Genomic DNA, 20,314 nt, shown 5'->3' with positions numbered 1-20,314 from the left:
ATCAAAATCGAAATCGGCTTTATTGCGTCAATAGAATCTTAAATAAATAGCATGCATACAAGTTTGTAAATTTATTTGTTTAATACATAAGGTTATTCATGCTTTTAAAATTCGCCCACTAGTTTCAAAGAATCGATTACTATTAGCAACATCAAAATAGTTATAGATATAAAACAAGTGGATACAAAATAATTTCAATTTGATGCCAATGATTTATTAACATTACATAGAAATGCTTTAATATTGTAATAAATCAAACAGTATCAGAATTCTAGATATTATAAATGTCTTGAATTATTGTTTGCATTGTTTAAGCATTATAACGTAGGTATCTTAGTAGTTCTATGGCATATGATAATATGTACAGGAATTAAATAGATATTTACAGTGATGATAAGAAGGATCGTTTATGACAGAAGTACTTTTGTTTATAATATACCAAGATTTATTATTTGTTGTTTTTCATTACAAGCATGAAGCATGAGATAACGATACGACACGTGCTTCTGAGTAATGTCCAGTCCTTAATAGTATAGTCTTTATTATAATAAAACAAATATATTTAAACAAAATATAAACAATATGTGGTAATAATTCTTGCTAGTTATTTATGCATTTTTATAAATGAAAAATTAATTACTAAAATAGGCAGGCAAACTTCGATTGCAATCTGATTTGTTATTGAGTTGTCGACGTTATCAACTAACTTAACCCATTTCGTTACATCTGAACGTATTTGCTCGTTATTACATTTATGCTTTATTATTTAAGAACAGTACAATTTGATATAACAAACAATTTCCATTGAGAGCTGAGAAAATATGCCTTATAAATTCATATAAAGAGAACTAGTTAGAGTGCTACCATAAAAGATTTATTAAACGTCGTCTTCAGAGATTCCTATAACAGATAATGATGAAATGATAGAGCTTTTAATCTCTTCTAGGTTGGTATTTACTACTAATAATCAGGTGAGATTATTAGTAGTAAATACCAACTCATATTACAATTAATAATTACATACAATCTCAGTTTTTTAACGTCCTATTAAATTTTAACTAGATAGTCAGAATCCAATGAGATGTTTTCACATACTAAAAAATATTTTAAAGTTTGGATAATAACGACATTAATTAATAAGATATAACGATGTTTCGTTATAGTTGCAAACAACTAAATAATTTGTGTAAAGATGAAATGGAAGAAAAAATAAAGCATCAATCACATGAAGTGTATCATCCAAACGATAAAACAAATTTAGAACTGCGCTTTGGTCAGACTAATAATATTTTCTTTTCGAATCAAGTGGCATTAATTCACTATGCTGGAATCACGCAATCCTAATATTTATCTATAGAGTATTGGTAACCATTATAAGTGTTCATAGTCTATACCCATACCTATAGAAAGACTGTATACACAATTAGGGCTTTTATAAAAAACAGCCTGGATAACGACGCGACGCGCCGCGGCGCAACCGGCGGCGTTGGCACGAGACTGTTTCTGAACATCTTCCCATCTATTTTACTAAACATCCGCCCGATTCAGTATTGGACCAAATCGTCTCGTAATCGGTACGAGAGCAAAACTTATAGCGGGAACACTCAATTTTCTGCGACGCCATTTTCTTTCCCTTTATTAAGTGCTTTCAACTCGAAATGATATTCGGGACAATGTTGCGAAAATTCGTGGTGCTCTTATTCGATATTAAAGAAGTGTTCAGTGAATCTCTTATTAACGTACTTCTAAAAGATAGAGTGGAGACGATTTTGTAAATTGAATTTCTTATTTCCATTTATACATTTTATTCTTCCCTAAAGAAAAGTATTTAACTGTGTGATAACTTAATATAAGGTTAATAAAATATTTTATGGTGGCGCTGGTTTCGCCTTAGTTCTTATGTTTTGTTGAAACAATAATATATAGTTAATCGATTTTTATATTTTGTTAAGTGAACGATTTATGTCTCTCACTATGTCCGGACTAAAGAGATGTATAAGTCAGGTATCAATGTTAATGACTGGGAAGCCGATCAACTCGTCAGAGTCTGCTTGGAGAGAAGAGTCTTTAAGGTAACTTAAAAAATAAACACTTTCGAAGATCTTTGTTATTGTAATAAGAATGTAAATATTTCGTCTGACGCATAACGCATCACCAAAGCCAAAAGAAAGTTCGGGTCTTTGTGTAAATCTAAATATTTGCCAAGTCGAATAGTTTCCACTCAGAAACTTCTCAGAATAGTTAATATTAGCTTGTCAAGATATTATAATTACAAAATATAGACGAATGCCAAATTTACATATTTCAATATCGTACTTTAATTAATCGTTGTACTTTAATTTTATATTAAACAAGTTCGAATTCCGTTCTTTAGAAAAAACTGAAAAGTGATTTTACATTATCTATTATAGCCACGCATTTTTAATGTTTTGTGGTTTCCTTATAACCCCCTCGTTTAAATTTGTACGCAATTCATGATTTACTTAAGATAATAAGTACCTTCACAGTATTAGTGAAAGGTGGTTACATTAATCGTGTCACGAATCGATTGAATTTTATCGTTAACATTCTTCCACGGTACGTATTCAGAACTGCATTAATATTTATCATGGCTATCCTGTCGTAAATTTAAGTATCGATTTATACATAAATTTACGACAGAATTAGAATGTGATTTAATAAGGGAGAAAGGTTGTATTAGGTTGTAATTCAAATTAGCAAATAAGCATCCTCTCCGTAGATGGAGTGTCTATTGCAAATGTATAGAAGTCATTGTATGTAGGTAGCTCAGAACCGTTCCATATAGCAAGGAACTCCTTCTATCACTCCTGATAAACAACATTTACATTACAAGGAGACGATTTAGCAGTTAGCAATAAATGAGTAAGTGACGAATTGATGACCGTATTTATTTATAAATCAGATAAAACAAATTTTGTACGTTCATTATTGATAATTGGCACTTGACTAAATTTTGAATTCACAAATTCTTTCTTGTTTATCTGATGGTAAACGGTAAAAATTATGCAGACATTGAACCTTTACAGCAATAAGAAAATTTAAGTCACGTACTCCAACCGACCGAACCGATTCTGATAAAACCTTCTCCGAACCTTTGGTGTTTGTAGGAATTATAAATTCGATAAGTGTATTCCTTGGCTATTTTTTGTGATATATTAGTTTTAGTCAGATAGAAATTTACCCGATTTCTGATAAAAGCAGTAAAAAACACTAAAAAACCATCTAGATATGTTGGAATCCAGACTAAAGAACTCAGTTCAGCAAAACTTAAGAAATTTACTGTGAAGATTTAAATACATAGATACTATATTAATAGACATTGCCAGTTTATTATGGCTCAGCGACGAAGGATTTCGTCTAGACCTTAAAGTACTAGTACTTGTGATTAAAAATAATTGAGCCTGTGGTTGAATGATGTCATTGGAGGTTAGATATACGTATAGTGTACCTTAATTAGTTACATAACAAAAAAAGTTTGTTTGAACAACAAAAATCAAAAGGCGTGGAAGTTATGTTACAGTAAGATTCTTCGTTTACAAATGCTAGTAAGATCACAGCCAAAGTATGTTACGTTTTTTTAATATTTAAAATACTTTACCTTAATTCTTTACACTCGCAATTAACATAAGGATAAAAAATGTTACCCTGGGACAAGACTTAAATTACTAATTTAAGTTTTGTCTTTGTCTTTGGAAGGAAATAACATTCAGAAAGAAGATTCCTTTTATCGATACTATAAAATTATCTTGAAGGATTATAGTTATTGTTGTTGCTTATTAACAGGAAAATTAAATATTTGATAAAAGTTGCATACTTGTTATACGTATATGCAAAGTTGTTACTTGTTTCGTGATATGGCTCGTCCAGTTCAAAAACTTTCGTATACATAGTCTTTGTGGCACCTCATAAAGGTGGCGTAGATAAATACTAGTATTAATACTTCGGTATTAGCTGTAATTATTTTTTAATTTTACTTAAGTACGTACTATTAATTTAATATGTTATAGGAATAATAACTTAATAATAAGTATGAAAAAATATTTTTATACTCGTAAACGGATATTAAAATATAACGAATATATAAAGATTTTGGGAAGGCTCCTTTTTTATAGTACAGAACCGACACATGAAAAAATTATATAATACATTATGATATATTTGATACTTAGATTTATATACATTGCTTGCATATGAGAGATACGTTTATATTTCGACATCCTTTTTGTGCGACATAACAATGTTAATAAAAGTACTCATATGTATGCTGATAAACTTTAAGTGGAACATTTGGTTTATGGGGTGTCCTAACACTTGATAAAATTATCTAGAGTGCCAAGTAAATCCCTCAATATGCACTCACGTGTTATCTACATAAGCGAAATACCACTGACAATCACGAAATATACTGAACAATAAAGTATATAGAGATTCATTCGATGTAGACATTCAAAATAAGGCTAAATAGTATTAATAAATTTTAATTAATCATAAATATTGGCTTAAATAGCAATATTAATTAGGATAAACAACAGCACGGGCGGTAGTAAGTAGGGTAGAAATCAAATATCAGAAGCTTACAATACCTATATAGAAATGTATGCTAATTGCAAATAACACTTGAAAATGGTAAACATCGTTTACAAATATTTCGGATAAAACGATGATCTTAATTTGATTTTATTTCAATAGGAATCAATCGTAAGCTATTGAACTTTGACATTGATTAGTAACTATACCATATTTATTCATTTCAGTTATAATTATTATTTATTAAATGAAGAATAGATTTTGTATTGCATATTTGTTACTAAATTTTTATACAAATGTGTATGAATATGTGTTATACAAATGAATCAATTATTTTAAATTACATGGTATATTTTATTTTAAGTGACGCAGCCAAAACTGCCAATAACACTCATAGTTTTTAATTACTGTATTAAGCATTTGTTTTTATATGATCTAATTTATCGCTCTAAAGAGAAAGAACAGAGATAAGGAATAGAACAACAAATAAGTGATAAAATGAATATGAAACTAACACAAAAGTAAATACAGTCAATTGCAAACAGAATTTCAAAATTAGTTCTTTTACCTTTTCCTTTTTAAAGTAGCTTAAAATTAAACGCGAAATTATTAGAATTTAATTTCGTTCTTGTCAACTATATTTGCTTTTATTAATTAATATTATTAATGAAACATATATCTTATTTCAGATACCGTCAAGCCCGTTATGCAGCTCGTCGTGTTAGAAAGCGTGTCATCTTCAAGCACGGAGACTGCAACGTCGTCCAATGGAACGTGGCAAAGCGCAGGCGCCGATACCTTCAGGACATCTTCACGACCCTTGTGGACGCTCAGTGGCGCTGGACGCTGCTCGTGTTCGCTCTCTCCTTCATCCTCTCCTGGCTTTTATTTGCCTTAATCTGGTGGCTTATTATTTTCACACACGGTGACCTTACTCCCCAAACCGGTTCCAATGTTACCTTCGTTCCATGTCTTAATAACGTCAATACCTTCACCGGATGCTTCCTATTCTCCGTCGAAACTCAACACACTATAGGCTACGGTTCCAGAACCACCAACGAAGAATGCCCGGAAGCTATTTTTGTTATGTGCATTCAGAGCATAGTCGGAGTCTTTATTCAAGCTTTTATGGTAATTTGTTTTATATATTACATTTGTATTATATCATTTTTATTATCATGTTAGTCAACCATGGTATATGCATAGACATTGTCCTATTTAAGATTATTTTCCACGAGATACCAAGCCTCTCAGATATCTTATTACATGTCTGAAAGTATATAAGTATATTTTTAAGATATTTTTACGAAACTTCTCTCGTATTGACTGTGATTAAATACTGGAGAATTCAGGGATGAGAATGCACCACCGGGCGCCTCTCCTCTCTCTTTAAATACACCTTTGTAGACCAGAGGGAGACTTTGTACAAAAGTCGATTGCTTGGGTACCTCTGTCCCATTCGTGTTTCAACCGTGAAGCAGTTGTGTTTGCATAGCTGTGTTTCGGTTTGAAGGGTGGGATATGGCGTGAAATTACTGGGTACAGAGGAATAACACCTGAGTCCTCAGGAATGGCAACGCATGGGGAGTATCATGGGCGAAACAGTATACTCTATGATGTCCATGGTACTGGACATGTCTATAGGCGACGGTTACCACTTTCCATCAGGTGGACCGTCAGCTTGTTTGCCATTCTAAGTTGTATAAAAAAAAACCTTTACTACAATAGGGCGCAGCGGTACAAGAAATATCTACGCCTTCTACGTTAATATCAATAGGTACTTTTTACTTGAGGTCGTCGCTCTTAATTCTAGATTTTTCATGTTTACTAAATTCCATTGTTTTTCTCAAGGAAATTTTATTATTGTAAAGTTGATTAAAATACACTCTGTATCTATTCAAGAAGTAAACATATCAAAGAACTATAAATTAACGTAATATCTTTCCTCATCATAAACATTGTTATATGTTTGCTACATTGTAATCAACTTTAATTGTGCGTATTTGAAAAAAAATATAATATGAAGTCTATACCTGTTTTATATTTATTCATTTTATGTGCTATAATTATAGTTAAATAATCTTCGAACTTTGAAACGATTATGATAATAATAAAATAAACTTGGCAATATGCCAGACAATATAAAAGTAGCAAACTCTATAATCCAGCCGGATGCTCTTTTAAAATAATTACCATCTTTTAATATGGCACTCACCGTTTATTAATTTATAATATCAATCAACTATATAACTACATACACATAGTTTAGTCATTTTAATAAATTTGTAATTTTAAATATTGGTAACCTCGGGATGATGATCTCTCTTGTCCAGTGTAACATGACAGTTTGCAACAAGGTTGTTCTAATTTTAGGTGGGCATCGTGTTCGCAAAGCTCTCTAGACCAAAGAAACGAGCACAAACTCTGTTATACTCCCGAAATGCTGTCATATGTTTACGAGATGGCCAACTATGTTTGATGTTCCGTGTTGGTGATATGAGAAAATCGCATATTGTCGAAGCCCATATTAGGGCACAGATAATCCGCCGCAAGGTATTTTATTACGACAAAACGGAGACTGGTTAGTGATTGGGGATTTCAGTCAGCACGCTTATGGAACGTCTTTGTAGAATTTGCACTGACTCCACTCTCTGTTGTCTAACATAATGGGAGTTGAATGCTGAACGATATATATTATAGATTTCTGAATTCAGCTCCCATAGTTTTGAAATGGTATATTTCAAAACTTTTCTTCTTTCTTGTCCATAGGTGGGTCTAATATTCGCGAAGCTGGCTCGAGCCAAAAAGCGTAACACCACGCTCCTATTCTCAAGGAACGCGGTGATATGTTTAAGAGACGGAGAATTCTGCCTTCTATTCCGCGTCGGTGATATACGCAAGTCACATATACTCGAAGCTCACGTCCGTGCCCAGATTATACGCAAAAAGGTACATTGTAATGTAGTAAGGCGTGATAATTATTTGTACATATGTAATTTATACTCACTTACATGTTTATTTATTGAGTTATTGTGTTGTATCTCGTCAGATCGTAATTATGTTCTATCTACTTTATTTGACCCATCTATGGACTAGCATAATTTGCACAATGCCTGTTTTTTTGCAAGCTCGCTTTCTGTTTCCTGCTTTAACCCTTGCTTTATTATATAACATGACTATAATTTAAAATCAGAATCACAAAGAAAAACAGAGTAAGTACAAATTTTACACTTATATTATGAATTCAAAATTCAGCACCAATAATTTTCAATTTCAACAAACTAAATAATCAGCTTTTTTTATAATAATTATGTAAATATTCACATTAAATCAATTTAGCTGCGCTGGATTGAATAATATTTTCGCATCAAATATTTATTATACATACAGACACGTTGTTTGTGTTCACTAGCTAGCTAGAATTAATCAAAGTATTATGAGAAATCGTGAACAGATCGATCTCTGATGTTATTTCAATTGAAGCTGACCAAACTGTTTGTTTATAATTTAGATAATGTCTTCATATATTTCAATTTAGTTTTTTTTTTATATCTCATTACTCTTTGTAGTGTAAATGATTGGTAATGAATAGTACATAGTTTGTGAAGAGGTTACGACCGATATATAATGGAAACATGACAGATATTGTACCTACTCTGACATTTTATATAAAGGAATGTTAAAAACATGCCGTCTGTTCCAAAATATCTACATCGTCTTTCTTTTTATGTTGGTTTCTAAGTGGCTGCTAGAAATTTCTGATATTTAAATTTTAGTCTGCTATCTATATTAATCACTAACAGCAAAAGATAACGAGTAGTAATTTTTCTAACAATTTAATGTTACTCAACTTTACATGTACCCTTACAATAAGTGACTACTATATTCAAATAATTTACGATATTTATTTTTGAATCCTTTTTCGTAAAAACATTTTTCTTATTGCATTATTATATAGTTGACATTTATAAATCAAGAATAAAAATTGAAAAATCTGATAGTTTTACTTTACAATTAATAACTGCGTGCAGAATATTGTTCTGCGTCAGCAGCATCACATTTATCTACTTTATGTTATATAGAGTTTAACTTGTTTTTATATTGACTATTAATATTGCAAAATCGCTTCTAAAGTGGAGATAGACTGATCGAATGAATTTTTATTCCTCTCCTACTTAATTAATTGCTAAAAGTACTTTTAAGAATATACTAAGAATTTATTTCTTGCTCGACTATTATTTAATTCTCTATTCTGACTATTGTTCTGCGCTGTTCGTTCTTTTAGTCTAACTCCACTTTCAATGCTTACGCAGAAGTAGGATATTTATTTCTACAAGGGATAGAATTTTTTTTCAAAGCATAAAATTCAATATGATTAATTTTTGACAGAAAAATTGTACACCAAGGCTTATCCATCGTCTGAGAATACATTTAACAATATTGAAAATACTTTTATCCAAACTCTGATGTGGTAAAAGTTATTTAATATTATTTGCATTAAATTATTGTCAAATAAAATATACTTTATTGACGACCTACTGCTATAGACACGGATTTTCTTTACATGACCTACTAACATTAGATAGATATTATTAATTTCATTTAAAATTATTAATAAAGAATAAAAAATAATATGGCCTTAGACAATTGGCAAATAAATGTAGCGATAAACACGTAATCGCTTTCGCGTTCATGAACTATTTCATGCACTATTTATGTAGCGAGACAGCTACATAAAGTATATTGTTACGACGTAAACGTATCTATCGATAGATTCATTTGTGATTTGACTAAAGAGCTGGCTTGGCTACTACTAGCATTTTCAATTTTCAGTTAAATTATTATCAGAAATTTTATTAAATAATTTTTTTAATAAGGAATTAATAATATCAATCTGTGCATGATCACTAACGTTTTTAATTTTGTTGTCTGTAAAATAAATATATTTTGTATTATTTTTTCAAATGATCTTTTCTATAATATATTGTTCAAATTAAACAGACAACCAGAGAGGGCGAAATACTGCCATTCTACCAGCAAGAGTTGAAGGTGGGGGCTGATGGCGAAGAAGACAGACTAATGTTTATTTGGCCGATGACTATTGTTCACAAGATCAACGAGAAATCACCACTGTACAACCTATCCGCCTCAGATATGCTAAGGGAGAGATTTGAAATTGTTGTTATGTTAGGTGAGTTTATTTCTACATAAATTACAAGAATTAAGGTACATTTTATTGTTCATACTATATGGTGTAAATATAAAATTGGTGTAACACAACAGGTTAATAAGCTGAAATACAATGATACTGTCCAAGAAACTGAACAACTTTCCCTAATATATCAATTACTATCATATCATATAATCTAATAAATTTACATATAAATGTGATAAATTGTAAAAATTATGGTCAAATATCTTGACAGATTTTACAATTGCACAGACTACTCGTATATCCTAGATTAAAAAATAGGCTTTTACCCTAGTTCACGGGGAAAAAATTCAGCTAGTTCAAATAATATATTAATGCGAAATTTTATATATGGGAATTTCAAAAATATATTTAATATTTCCATCTAATCATGTTTCTCGAGGAAAATTATTCAGTTTCACGTAGATTATCACTTGCTTTCGTCCTGTACATACATGTTCCGTTTCACGCTGTATTATGAAGTCATAAATGCTACATGCATTTCAATATTGTAATTTATGGTAATGTTCATGTTTGAAATCAGTTGTATTTTAGCCAAAGTCCATGTCGGTTTTTGATTACTTAAGAGGAAATTGGCTTGCATTGTAGAAGCCATTGTGATTTACGTTGGCGGGTGAAAACTATGTCAACATATTGTTGCATAGCACAATACCAAAATGGGACTACCTAATATTAATAATAATACTAGAAACTGTCATATAGAAGTTATATATGAAAACACCACATGTCGTTGGCACTTCCGTGTAGTCCGTTTGGTAATTTGCCGATCTCTCCGCATAAATAGCTCCAACTATGTACATATTTTTGATATATACAAACAGTACAGAATATGATATGACTGTATATACTATGAACTAGCATAAAGACTAGTAGGTTATTTATTTTTATAGTACTAGTTTGTTATGTTTATCCTTGTCATTAAATATTTTTCTTTACCTTAAACATTCTATTCATATTATAAATGCTAAAGCTTGTAACGATGGATGGATGGATAGATGTTTATTATTTTTTCACGCAAAAATTACTGAACAGATTTGAGTGAAATTTCTACGGGTACACTAACTTAGCACATAGGGTACTTTATGTACTGATCGCAGATAAAGCTACGGAATACAGCTAGTAAAAAAATATGCTTGCGACTGGAAAATATAATAGGATAATCAGAGACATTAGAGAACGGAGTTATCAACATGTCTAAATTTCATGAAACATTAGAATGCAACGTGGCAGGGAGTGAGCCTACCACCATTAATTATTAATTTTTTACATTTATCAATAGGATATCACATAAAACCCTTATAAGTGAAACGTTATGACTTTATTTTCCAGAGGGTGTAATCGAGTCAACGGGAATGACTACGCAAGCACGTAGTAGCTTTTTACCATCTGAAATTTTATGGGGCCACCGTTTCGAAACCATGGTGACATTCAGAAAAGACACCGGAGAGTATGAGGTGAGACATATTTCTAAACATATTCATGATTTCATAGCTTATGACTAATGAATGTCTTATACAGCTGAACTTTAATGTTAGAATATTACAATGACAAAACATTATGTATACATATTTCTAAACATTTGCATTTGTAAGTGGTATGGTTATAATATTTATCCTATAATATATATATATATATATATATATATATATATATATATATATATATATATATATATATATATAATTTATGCATTTTTACTTAGTCCGATGCTCTTATATTTTGTCAATTCTATTACTAAATTTTGTGTTTGTATAGCGTTTAATTGTATATAGGTCATGACAAAGGTCTCATTAGCGATGGACGTATATTTGCACATATTTAAGTACATTACTCTTATAATACTTACATATTCAACGGGAAATAAATTAACTAACAATATTTATTTTATTAGCAAAGAAAATGATATACTCTTTTTCGATAAAAGACATTTTATTTATTCGTATCCACGATATTAAGAATAAAAATATTGGCGTTATTTATTTACATGATCTTTATTGGTTTATTGACATAATGTCGATCAATTACGTTTAATTACGATATTAACCAATCTTCAGGCCATTAACTCGCTCGATAAATGTTTATATTTGTTTACGACCTAATTGCAAGCATTACACACTTATCTTTTGCCAATATTTTTTCTTGTAAAAATTCTTGTGTATTATTTGGCTTTACGTCGTTTCCATCTCGCAATATAAGAACTAAATATTCTAAAATAAAAGTAACATCAATTTATTCCAAAGAAATATGAAATGAAAAATATATTCAAACAAATTATATTCCAGGTGGACTATACCAGATTCAATAACACCTACGAAGTAGATACTCCTTTGTGTTCAGCAAAACAACTTGACGAGCTACGGGCGACAGTTTCCACGTCACAAAAACTAGGTAACCAATTGTTTACTATCTATATTTGATTCAATATCTAAAATTCAATATCTATATCAATGTAATAGAATTTTAAGAGCTACCTGTCAAAGGAATATTCTATCAGAGATTCTAAAAATTTTTTTATGCAACTTAGAATGTCTAACAAGCTGACGGCTTACTTGACGAAAAGTGGTAACCTTTGCCTATGGACATAACATAAAGATTTACTAATAAAGACGTTCAACATTTGAAATAGGTGTGAACTTTGTTTAAAATACTATTAAAATTATAACAGTTGGTATAACATAGTGTATCTTTTTCAACTAAATAAAAAAATGATAAATGGCTGTAATCCTCGATGGAGTAGTAACGATGTACGTTACTGTTACGATGAATGTAGGTGATATTATTTTATGGTACTATAAACATGTGTGATTGTGATAATTAATTAATTAATTATAATTGGTGAACTTAACGTCTTACAGTATTCTCCAACAATTAACAGTTAAGTTAGATCTTATTTTAATGAATGGTGAAATGTAAAGAAGGCGAGTCTTCTACCATCGCATAGATGCAATTCGTCTGTAACAGTGTTTCTTCTAGCCGGAAAATAAACAGGAACAAAAATAATAGGAAATAGATGATGAAAACCCTTATAATATTATTAATTCTATAATTAATTTCTTTACTAATATTCTATAAATAATTCTATAATGTAATTATTTCAACGATCTCGGTGGTACAATGGTTGGCTCTTTGGTTTACGTAAATGTGGTCCTGGGTTCGATTCCCGGTCAGGCCAATTTAGAGTCGAGTTTGGGTGTTTTGGCTGATACCTTACAATACAGGCGACAAACATCTCAAGTCCTAACTTAAGAACCAGGCAATTGGTGTATTTATGTGACACTTATTAATGTAACAAATATTGTGTCCTTTTAGATCGCATGTTGGGAACCATACCGAAAACATTCTCCAACGACACATTAGATCTCAGCTCCGTTGATTCCATGTCCCTCGACGAGCATATCGAAATCAAGATACCCGAAGCCCGAGCTCAAGAAAATAGACTGATGGCGCAAAATAATTTCGTTCAACATATAAACGAGAAGTCGAGAAACCCCAGTCACACACATTTAGCAGTAGAGAACGGCCCTGAGTCGTTGCCCAAAAACCATAGCCATATGGCGGTCGGTGATACAAAATATACGGATCCGAGGGAGGCCCATATGCATAGGAGTCACAGTCACGCTAGTATGAAGAAAGTACACGGCCTTACCCCTAACGGGATTGGACACGCGGTTAATGGTCACAATGAACATAAAATCGATGAACGGAATAAAATAAAAAAGTGAGTATATATCTGTTTACAGACGCAAAAATGAATGTGATATGATACAAGTAAAATAAATGGGTGTATACAGGATTAATTGTATGAAATTAGTGTATGAAGCCGAAACACGCTGTTATTTATGAAACTGATCAACTTTAATCTTTTAGATGGAATAATAAAGAGTGTCTATGTAAATATTTAGTTTCGGATTTAGTTCTTGTGGTACTAAAAAAAATGTATTGTATTTAGAGATCATAATTTATTAAATTTTTTTTTTTTGCGCGTGATTGACTTAGTAAGAAATTATTAAATTTCTTACTAAGTCAATCACGCTTGGTTTGTATGAAAACTTTAAAAATTATTTTCAAATTTCAACTATACTCTTTGGGGATAGTTGTTCAATCTTAATAAATTATTATTATTGGATATAAATGCATTTCAAGTTTGTATGGATAAATGTGTGTTATTCTCTTACTAACACTTTCATTATTAAGCTTCATACATGGGTTATAAACCTAACTTTAGAACATATAGGATACTTTATATACTATATTATAAAAAATGACTATTCAAAAATGCTTATTATTGAGTTTACTTGAGTAAAAATCATTATTTTTTTATACCACTGAGGTGACAAACAAGCATACGTCCCACCTGATGGTAAGTGGTTACTGTAACCTATGAACACCTGTAATACCAGGGGTATTACTCGCGCGTTGCCAACCTCTGAAGAAACCTCTTTACCCCCCTTTTGAAGAACCCCATGTCTTTTGTGAAAACCTCGGCAGGGCGCTCATTCCATAACCTTATTTTTTATATTGACACACGCGGGCGAAACCGCGTGGTGTAGCTAGTGCAGAATATATGTAGTAATATAATTTATTAATATTTTTTATAGATCGCCAAGTACAAACTACATAGAAGAGAAGACACCGGTGATCCCTATTCTGGTGACGAGTCCCGACTCGGAGGCCTGACGGCCGCTGCGCGAACACAACTCGACCGCGCGCCACGCACACAAACACAAATACAACGTACGTTTCACGGGCGGCGGCGAGAGTACAGAGAACATACGCGTTGAATTAGATGAATTGTAGAAAATAAGGAACCTTCCACACGGGCCGCGTGCAACGTGTCTCGTCGATGATACTTGAGCTTAGGGCTATGTTACACTATCAAATACATATACATACAGGTAAATTTTTATTACTGATTAGACAGTTGACAATACGTTAAACTATTATAGAAATGTTATATGTATTCACAGACATACTTTTATATTATATATTGACTAAAATGTAAAAAATGTCACAGATTGTATGAAAGCTCCCTTTTAAGAGCAAACCTCTTCAATACTTTTAAATGCCGTCTGTAATGTTATTGTTGTATATTCTATAAAGATGTAAAGTACCTGTAACATATGTTTTAATTCATATCCTAATTAAATCAATTAATCAATTTATTAAGCTAATGAGGTACTTACAATATTAATAAAAATAATGTCTCCACTCTTTATAATATATATACATTTTAATCTATTTTTTTTTGTTTGATAGTGTAATATGCCTTTTAGTTATATAAAGTATGTAGGTAATACTTAGTTGTACAGTCAGCAAACAAAGTAATTATAAGATTATTATTATTTTATAGTAGAATTAAGGAGAATTTTGAAATGATGTAAGTCTGATATCTGCAAAAAATTTTGCCAATACAATTTGAATAGTTTAATAAACTTCGTGGATGCTTGAATATCGCAGTATTTAGAATTTTGACGGAAAAAATGCATGATTTTTCGATTTATCACGAAATGTCAGTAATGTTTTTTATTTCCCTTTAAAATTCTTTATATCGAATTATTAAATTAATTATCAAATATTCTATTAAATTAAATCAGCTTCATTTTGAAGGATAAAGTTTCAATGCAAACACAGAAGAGGTATAACACTTTATTACTCAATAATCTGGTGCTACAGGCGGCACAGTATATTCTGTGATATTCATATCTAGAGACAAGTGCTAACACTTTTCATAAGGCAGGCAGAATGCCTACTTGTTTATCATGGTCTAGTAATAAAAAAAAAACTTAATGTGTGTTTAATCATTGATTCCGAGCGCCCTATTTTTTATCTATTTAATATATTATACTTAGTATAATTTTTGAGCTAAAATTAAATATTGCAAATTTTTTTAATCACTAATGTAGCTGAGTTTGCTTATTTAATCACCACGAGGAGAAATAAAGGAGAATATTAGAATAAAAACAGACTGCTGTAATGTAAAAAGAAAAGATATTTTAATATAACGCTTTTAAAGCAATGTATTTATACCAAAACGTATTACCTACTTTAATGGATTAAAAATTAGTTAGTAGGTAATTTATCGGTGCCTTTGTTTCGAAAAAGAAATTTAAAAAACCGTACGTATTTTCCTTAATCTATGGAATTTTTAAATTCGAATCTTTAAATTCGACAGTTCATAGACAACCGACTTTTTTAATCTTTTTTTTATTAAATCCTCTTTCTTATTTTTCTACTTCATCTATATCAGCGACAAACGTGTACCAGATAGGGTTGTATTTAGACCAAGTATTTATTTAGTTATTTTTTAAAATTCTAGATGAAATTGGCTTAATGCTTATTGATCATAATCACATTATAAGTATTGTTGTTACTTATATCAAGGTTCAAAATTTTTACGTAGAGAATATCTGTCTTTTTAAAAAAAATCCAATAAAATGTTCTTTTCATACTATAATATCAAGTTGTAAGGCGCCGTACGCCGTATCATGTAATTATAATTAGAGCTTTTAAAAAAGGTCATAAACAAATTCAATACAAATAAATATATTGAAATACTAATTGAAGCTTCCATAATAAAAAAAAAAACAGTAGTCAAGGTAAAGTCTAACTGTTTACAAATAGAGCTGTTATATCTTAAATATTTGAATAGGTAATTAGAAAATATTTTTGTCATCACTATTTTATTTATATATATATTAAAAAAAAATTTAAGGCCCCTATGCACGAGTCAAAGAGGTAACGTATTTAATTGCTTCTTGAAGATAACAGGCTTCTTATTGGTAATCGAGTTTTGAATATTAATAAAGTTGTTGTAACATTAAAAATCCTCAAAGAGTATTACGGTCGCAATTCAATATTCAATAATATGATTTAAATAACGTGCGATATAAATCTATATTGTAATTATTTACGTGTTTTAAACCGACTTCAAAAAGAAAGAGATCTTAATTCGGTTCTATTTTTTTTTGTTTGTTACCTCGTAAATCTGTTAAAAGATATACTTTATATAGAAATCTTATCAAGATCAACTCAGTAGTTCAATTATGAAAACAAAATAACTAATTTTACCACAAATAAAGACATTGTGTGTGGAACACAATCTTAAATTATGAATAACTATAACACAATACGATTTGGGATATTTATTATCGGGCATCTAGTTTACAGCTAATCTTTATACATCTAATCTTTAACACATATATGTACTTATTAAAAGAGGTGCTTAAATTATTACTTTGGATAAGATCCAAAAAAAATGCTAAATAATCTGTTATTGAACCAACTACGTAAATGTGTTGTGAAAATAACTAGTATAAGAGGAGGAATATATGTAATATGAAATGTGATACAGCACACCGCAAGTGTTAATATTATGCAATAAGAAGCGATTCAAATATCGCTTTATATTGTCACCTGTCTATATTTCTAGATTAATATAAAAATTAAAATATGTATCATATATATAATCATATATCATATATTTAATGTAAACTTTTCAAATTTATTCATTCTATTAATAAAATCAGATATTCTTTTTAATTAAAACTAAATAATGTTTGTGATACAAGTCGAATTTTTCCGAATCAGTTCTGATTAGGGCAAGGACAAGGATTTTCTTTGATTCTCTTATATGTTTATGACCGTTTACCATCAGACGGGCTGTATGCTTGTTTGCCACCTTTGTAGTATAAAAAAAGGATCAATTACAACTGGAATCCTTATATAAGTCATCATATTATTTTTTTTACATAAGATATCTTTTAAAAATGGTGCTTTGGGTACCCAGTCTGGGTATTATATATTATAATAATAGAAGTTATGAGCTCAATCATTGCCCACTGCTGGACATATATCTCATAAAGCGCACAAAATAATATAAACATAAATTTTATTACAATGTAGTCTCCATTCCACTCATTTCGGTGTGCTGAATTACTTCGTATTTATGAGCAAAAAGGGACGGAGTCTGTGTGCCTAATCTATATATATATATTCAAAAATATAATTAGATGTTACCTACTATATTTGGCTTTTACAAAATTCGGCAAATGACAATATTAGTAATTTATATAAATTAATATTTATACTTATATGTAGATAGATAGATATTCTTGTTTTCTCCAAAGGATTACAATAGTAAACTTATTATAAATATAAACAATTACAAGAAATAATCACAATGAGAAAACAATGGGCGATCTTATCGCTAAAAGCGATTCCAGGCAACCTTTGGATGGAGAGGAGTAATTATGTAGGTAGTTTAATATACAAATGAATGTTAGTGTTACTAACGCCTGCGATAGAACTACTTGTCACGTAGTGGAAAATTTATATATTAGAATTTATAAAGGTCTTTTTACACATACATATCTATACATGTACAGATTGTAATAAAGATGTACCTAATAGAAAGAAAGCCAGCGATAGTGTTATCAGATATATGTAACCAAATGAACCTTCTCAAACAACTAAAATATAAGATTGGAATGTAAAAAAAAATCCGTATCTAAATATTTATCATATACCTCGGCATAGGACTGGGCCTGACGTAAAGGCCTAAGTCCTTGGCTAGATTATTCTATTTTTTTATACAATATTATCGCTGGATCTAGTATTACAGTAATTATAGGACAATATACTTACTACGCCTTATTATACAGATAAAAATAAATATACGAGTATAAACGTTTAAACGGCAGTTACAAAATAATTATGTTAAAGGTACAAAAAGTACGTAATTAATGATCATGTATACTAATTGGCATGTGTTATTTTTTTTTTATTTGCCTTAAACCGGTCATTTGAGGTCAAATAAGAAAAATAATTGTAAGTATTCGATTTGTGATTATATCTAATGAAAATTAAGTAGGTATTATGTAAAAAGAAATGTCAAGACGCTTAAATTATTTATTAATTTAACTTAACGGTATTGCATGTACGTAGGTGCCCTTTTTGTTCCTAATAATTGTTATACAAAATAAAGAAATGGGATATTTTTTTACGGTTTCGAATTTATTAATTGTAACTTTTGATTAGAAATATTGTAATAATCATTGAACTCTATTAGTGTTTCTATTTCGAACAGTATCGATGACTTACATTGTTACTGTAACCTATCTTTTGGGGAGGGGGGAGAGGTATTGTTTGTATAGTCTAACAGAGAGTCAGACTAAATGAGAATGTAACTAAGTTTTGTTTAAATTGTCACAGAATACTCTCTAAATGAAATTAGCAAACATTCAATTAATCAAGTTTTTATTTGTACTATTGAACATGTGTCTTATTGTTAAGACAATTATTTGATTTTTTTTTTTCATATTCATTATTTTTTTGAAATAGGATGTAGTAATCAATGCCTACATGTGTATGTAAGTACATAACCTTCCCTAGCCACGCCAATGCTATTAAGGCAGCTCTCAAGCAGTCTATATATCTGTTGTTGATACTAAATCATGTACATCTAGATGGAGTATCGAATTTAAAAAAAAGTTCTTAAAACTGTAAATTATTAATGATTGACCTAAAAGCGCACCACTTTAAAAAAGTTCATTTTGTCGAATTGTACGAAGATACTCTATCTAGAAATTATTGATCTAGAATAATAGTATATTATGTTACTTACTCAGTTATATATTTAATAAATTAAAAACTGCATGTTATCTTGACGATAGTCCAAGGTGGGGGCCTCAAGTGGCGCGGGCGCTGCTATTGACATTAGTCCAATTTATTATAATAATTATATTATGCTGATAGACTCAGACAAAATACATTATACATATATATTATTCTATACGAGTTTCATTAAAACCTTTTTAATACCAGACAGAAAGAAAAAAGTTCGAGTTAGATTCTTATTACATCCTTTTATTAAGTGTTCCATCACTTATTCATCACAATTTACAGGGACAGAGAAATAACACCTGAGTCCTCAGGAATGGCAACGCATGGGGGGTATCATGGGCGAAACAGTATACTTTGTTATGTCCATGGTACTGCTCATGTCTATAGGCGACGGTTACCACTTTCCATCAGGTGAGCCGTCAGCTTGTTTGCCATTCTAAAACAAAAAATAAGAGAGAAAGATTTTTTTTCTCAAAGTTCGAAAAAAGATTTTGACTTCACCTATATATGAATAAGTATGTCCACGATTTCCTCATACCTACTATGCAAAATTCATTCTGTTTTTAAATTTGATAAAATTAACAAAGTTTTTTAAAGTCTATGTAAATTGTATTGTCAGTGTCTTAAAGTTACTTTATTTTTCAAGTACTCTGTTTCTAGTAAACAGCTGAATCGATTGTGATAAAACATACAACCATTGGTTTTAAAGTCGACGAGACTAGTAATCTTCATTGATTATAAATATTTCATACAAGTCTAGGCAGCTATTTTTTCGGAATGTACGTCATTCAGTCGTAAATACAGACGACATTAATTCTAAAAATAACTGATTTGGGTTCATTAAAAACATATTTTTAACTTCCCTGACTATTAAATGTTTTCTCCCACGACCGCTCAGGTTATGAAATAAGCTCGCTGTCGAGGTTTTTACAA

The 20,314-nt window shown here is 30.4% G+C and overlaps 1 protein-coding gene across 4 annotated transcripts in view; it reads left to right on the top strand.

Annotated features, from left to right (window-relative positions):
• LOC113510700 (G protein-activated inward rectifier potassium channel 3-like) overlaps positions 1-19,548 on the top strand; it is a 51,660-nt gene extending 32,112 nt beyond the window's left edge. The window contains exons 1-8 of one of the 4 annotated variants that reach the window (XM_026894222.3): positions 1,539-2,072; positions 5,238-5,679; positions 6,922-7,101; positions 9,550-9,739; positions 11,090-11,214; positions 12,043-12,148; positions 13,070-13,478; positions 14,359-19,548. In XM_026894222.3, coding sequence (XP_026750023.1) covers positions 1,963-2,072; positions 5,238-5,679; positions 6,922-7,101; positions 9,550-9,739; positions 11,090-11,214; positions 12,043-12,148; positions 13,070-13,478; positions 14,359-14,437 — 1,641 coding nt within the window. In that variant the 5' untranslated portion in view covers positions 1,539-1,962 and the 3' untranslated portion in view covers positions 14,438-19,548. Of the gene's footprint in view, positions 1-1,538; positions 2,073-5,237; positions 5,680-6,921; positions 7,102-7,317; positions 7,498-9,549; positions 9,740-11,089; positions 11,215-12,042; positions 12,149-13,069; positions 13,483-14,358 lie in introns of those variants that run through there. The other 3 variants (XM_026894214.3, XM_026894206.3, XM_052903558.1) reach the window with 3 other exon arrangements.
• The last annotated feature ends 766 nt before the right edge of the window (positions 19,549-20,314 follow it).

This window comes from Galleria mellonella, unplaced genomic scaffold (assembly GCF_026898425.1).
Source record: "Galleria mellonella isolate WM207_F2 unplaced genomic scaffold, CSIRO_AGI_GalMel_v1 utg139, whole genome shotgun sequence".
Classification (NCBI taxonomy): Eukaryota; Metazoa; Arthropoda; class Insecta; order Lepidoptera; family Pyralidae; genus Galleria; species Galleria mellonella.
The sequence above is the reverse complement of the archived record's forward strand: the minus strand, read 5'-3'. Positions and strand labels throughout refer to the sequence as shown.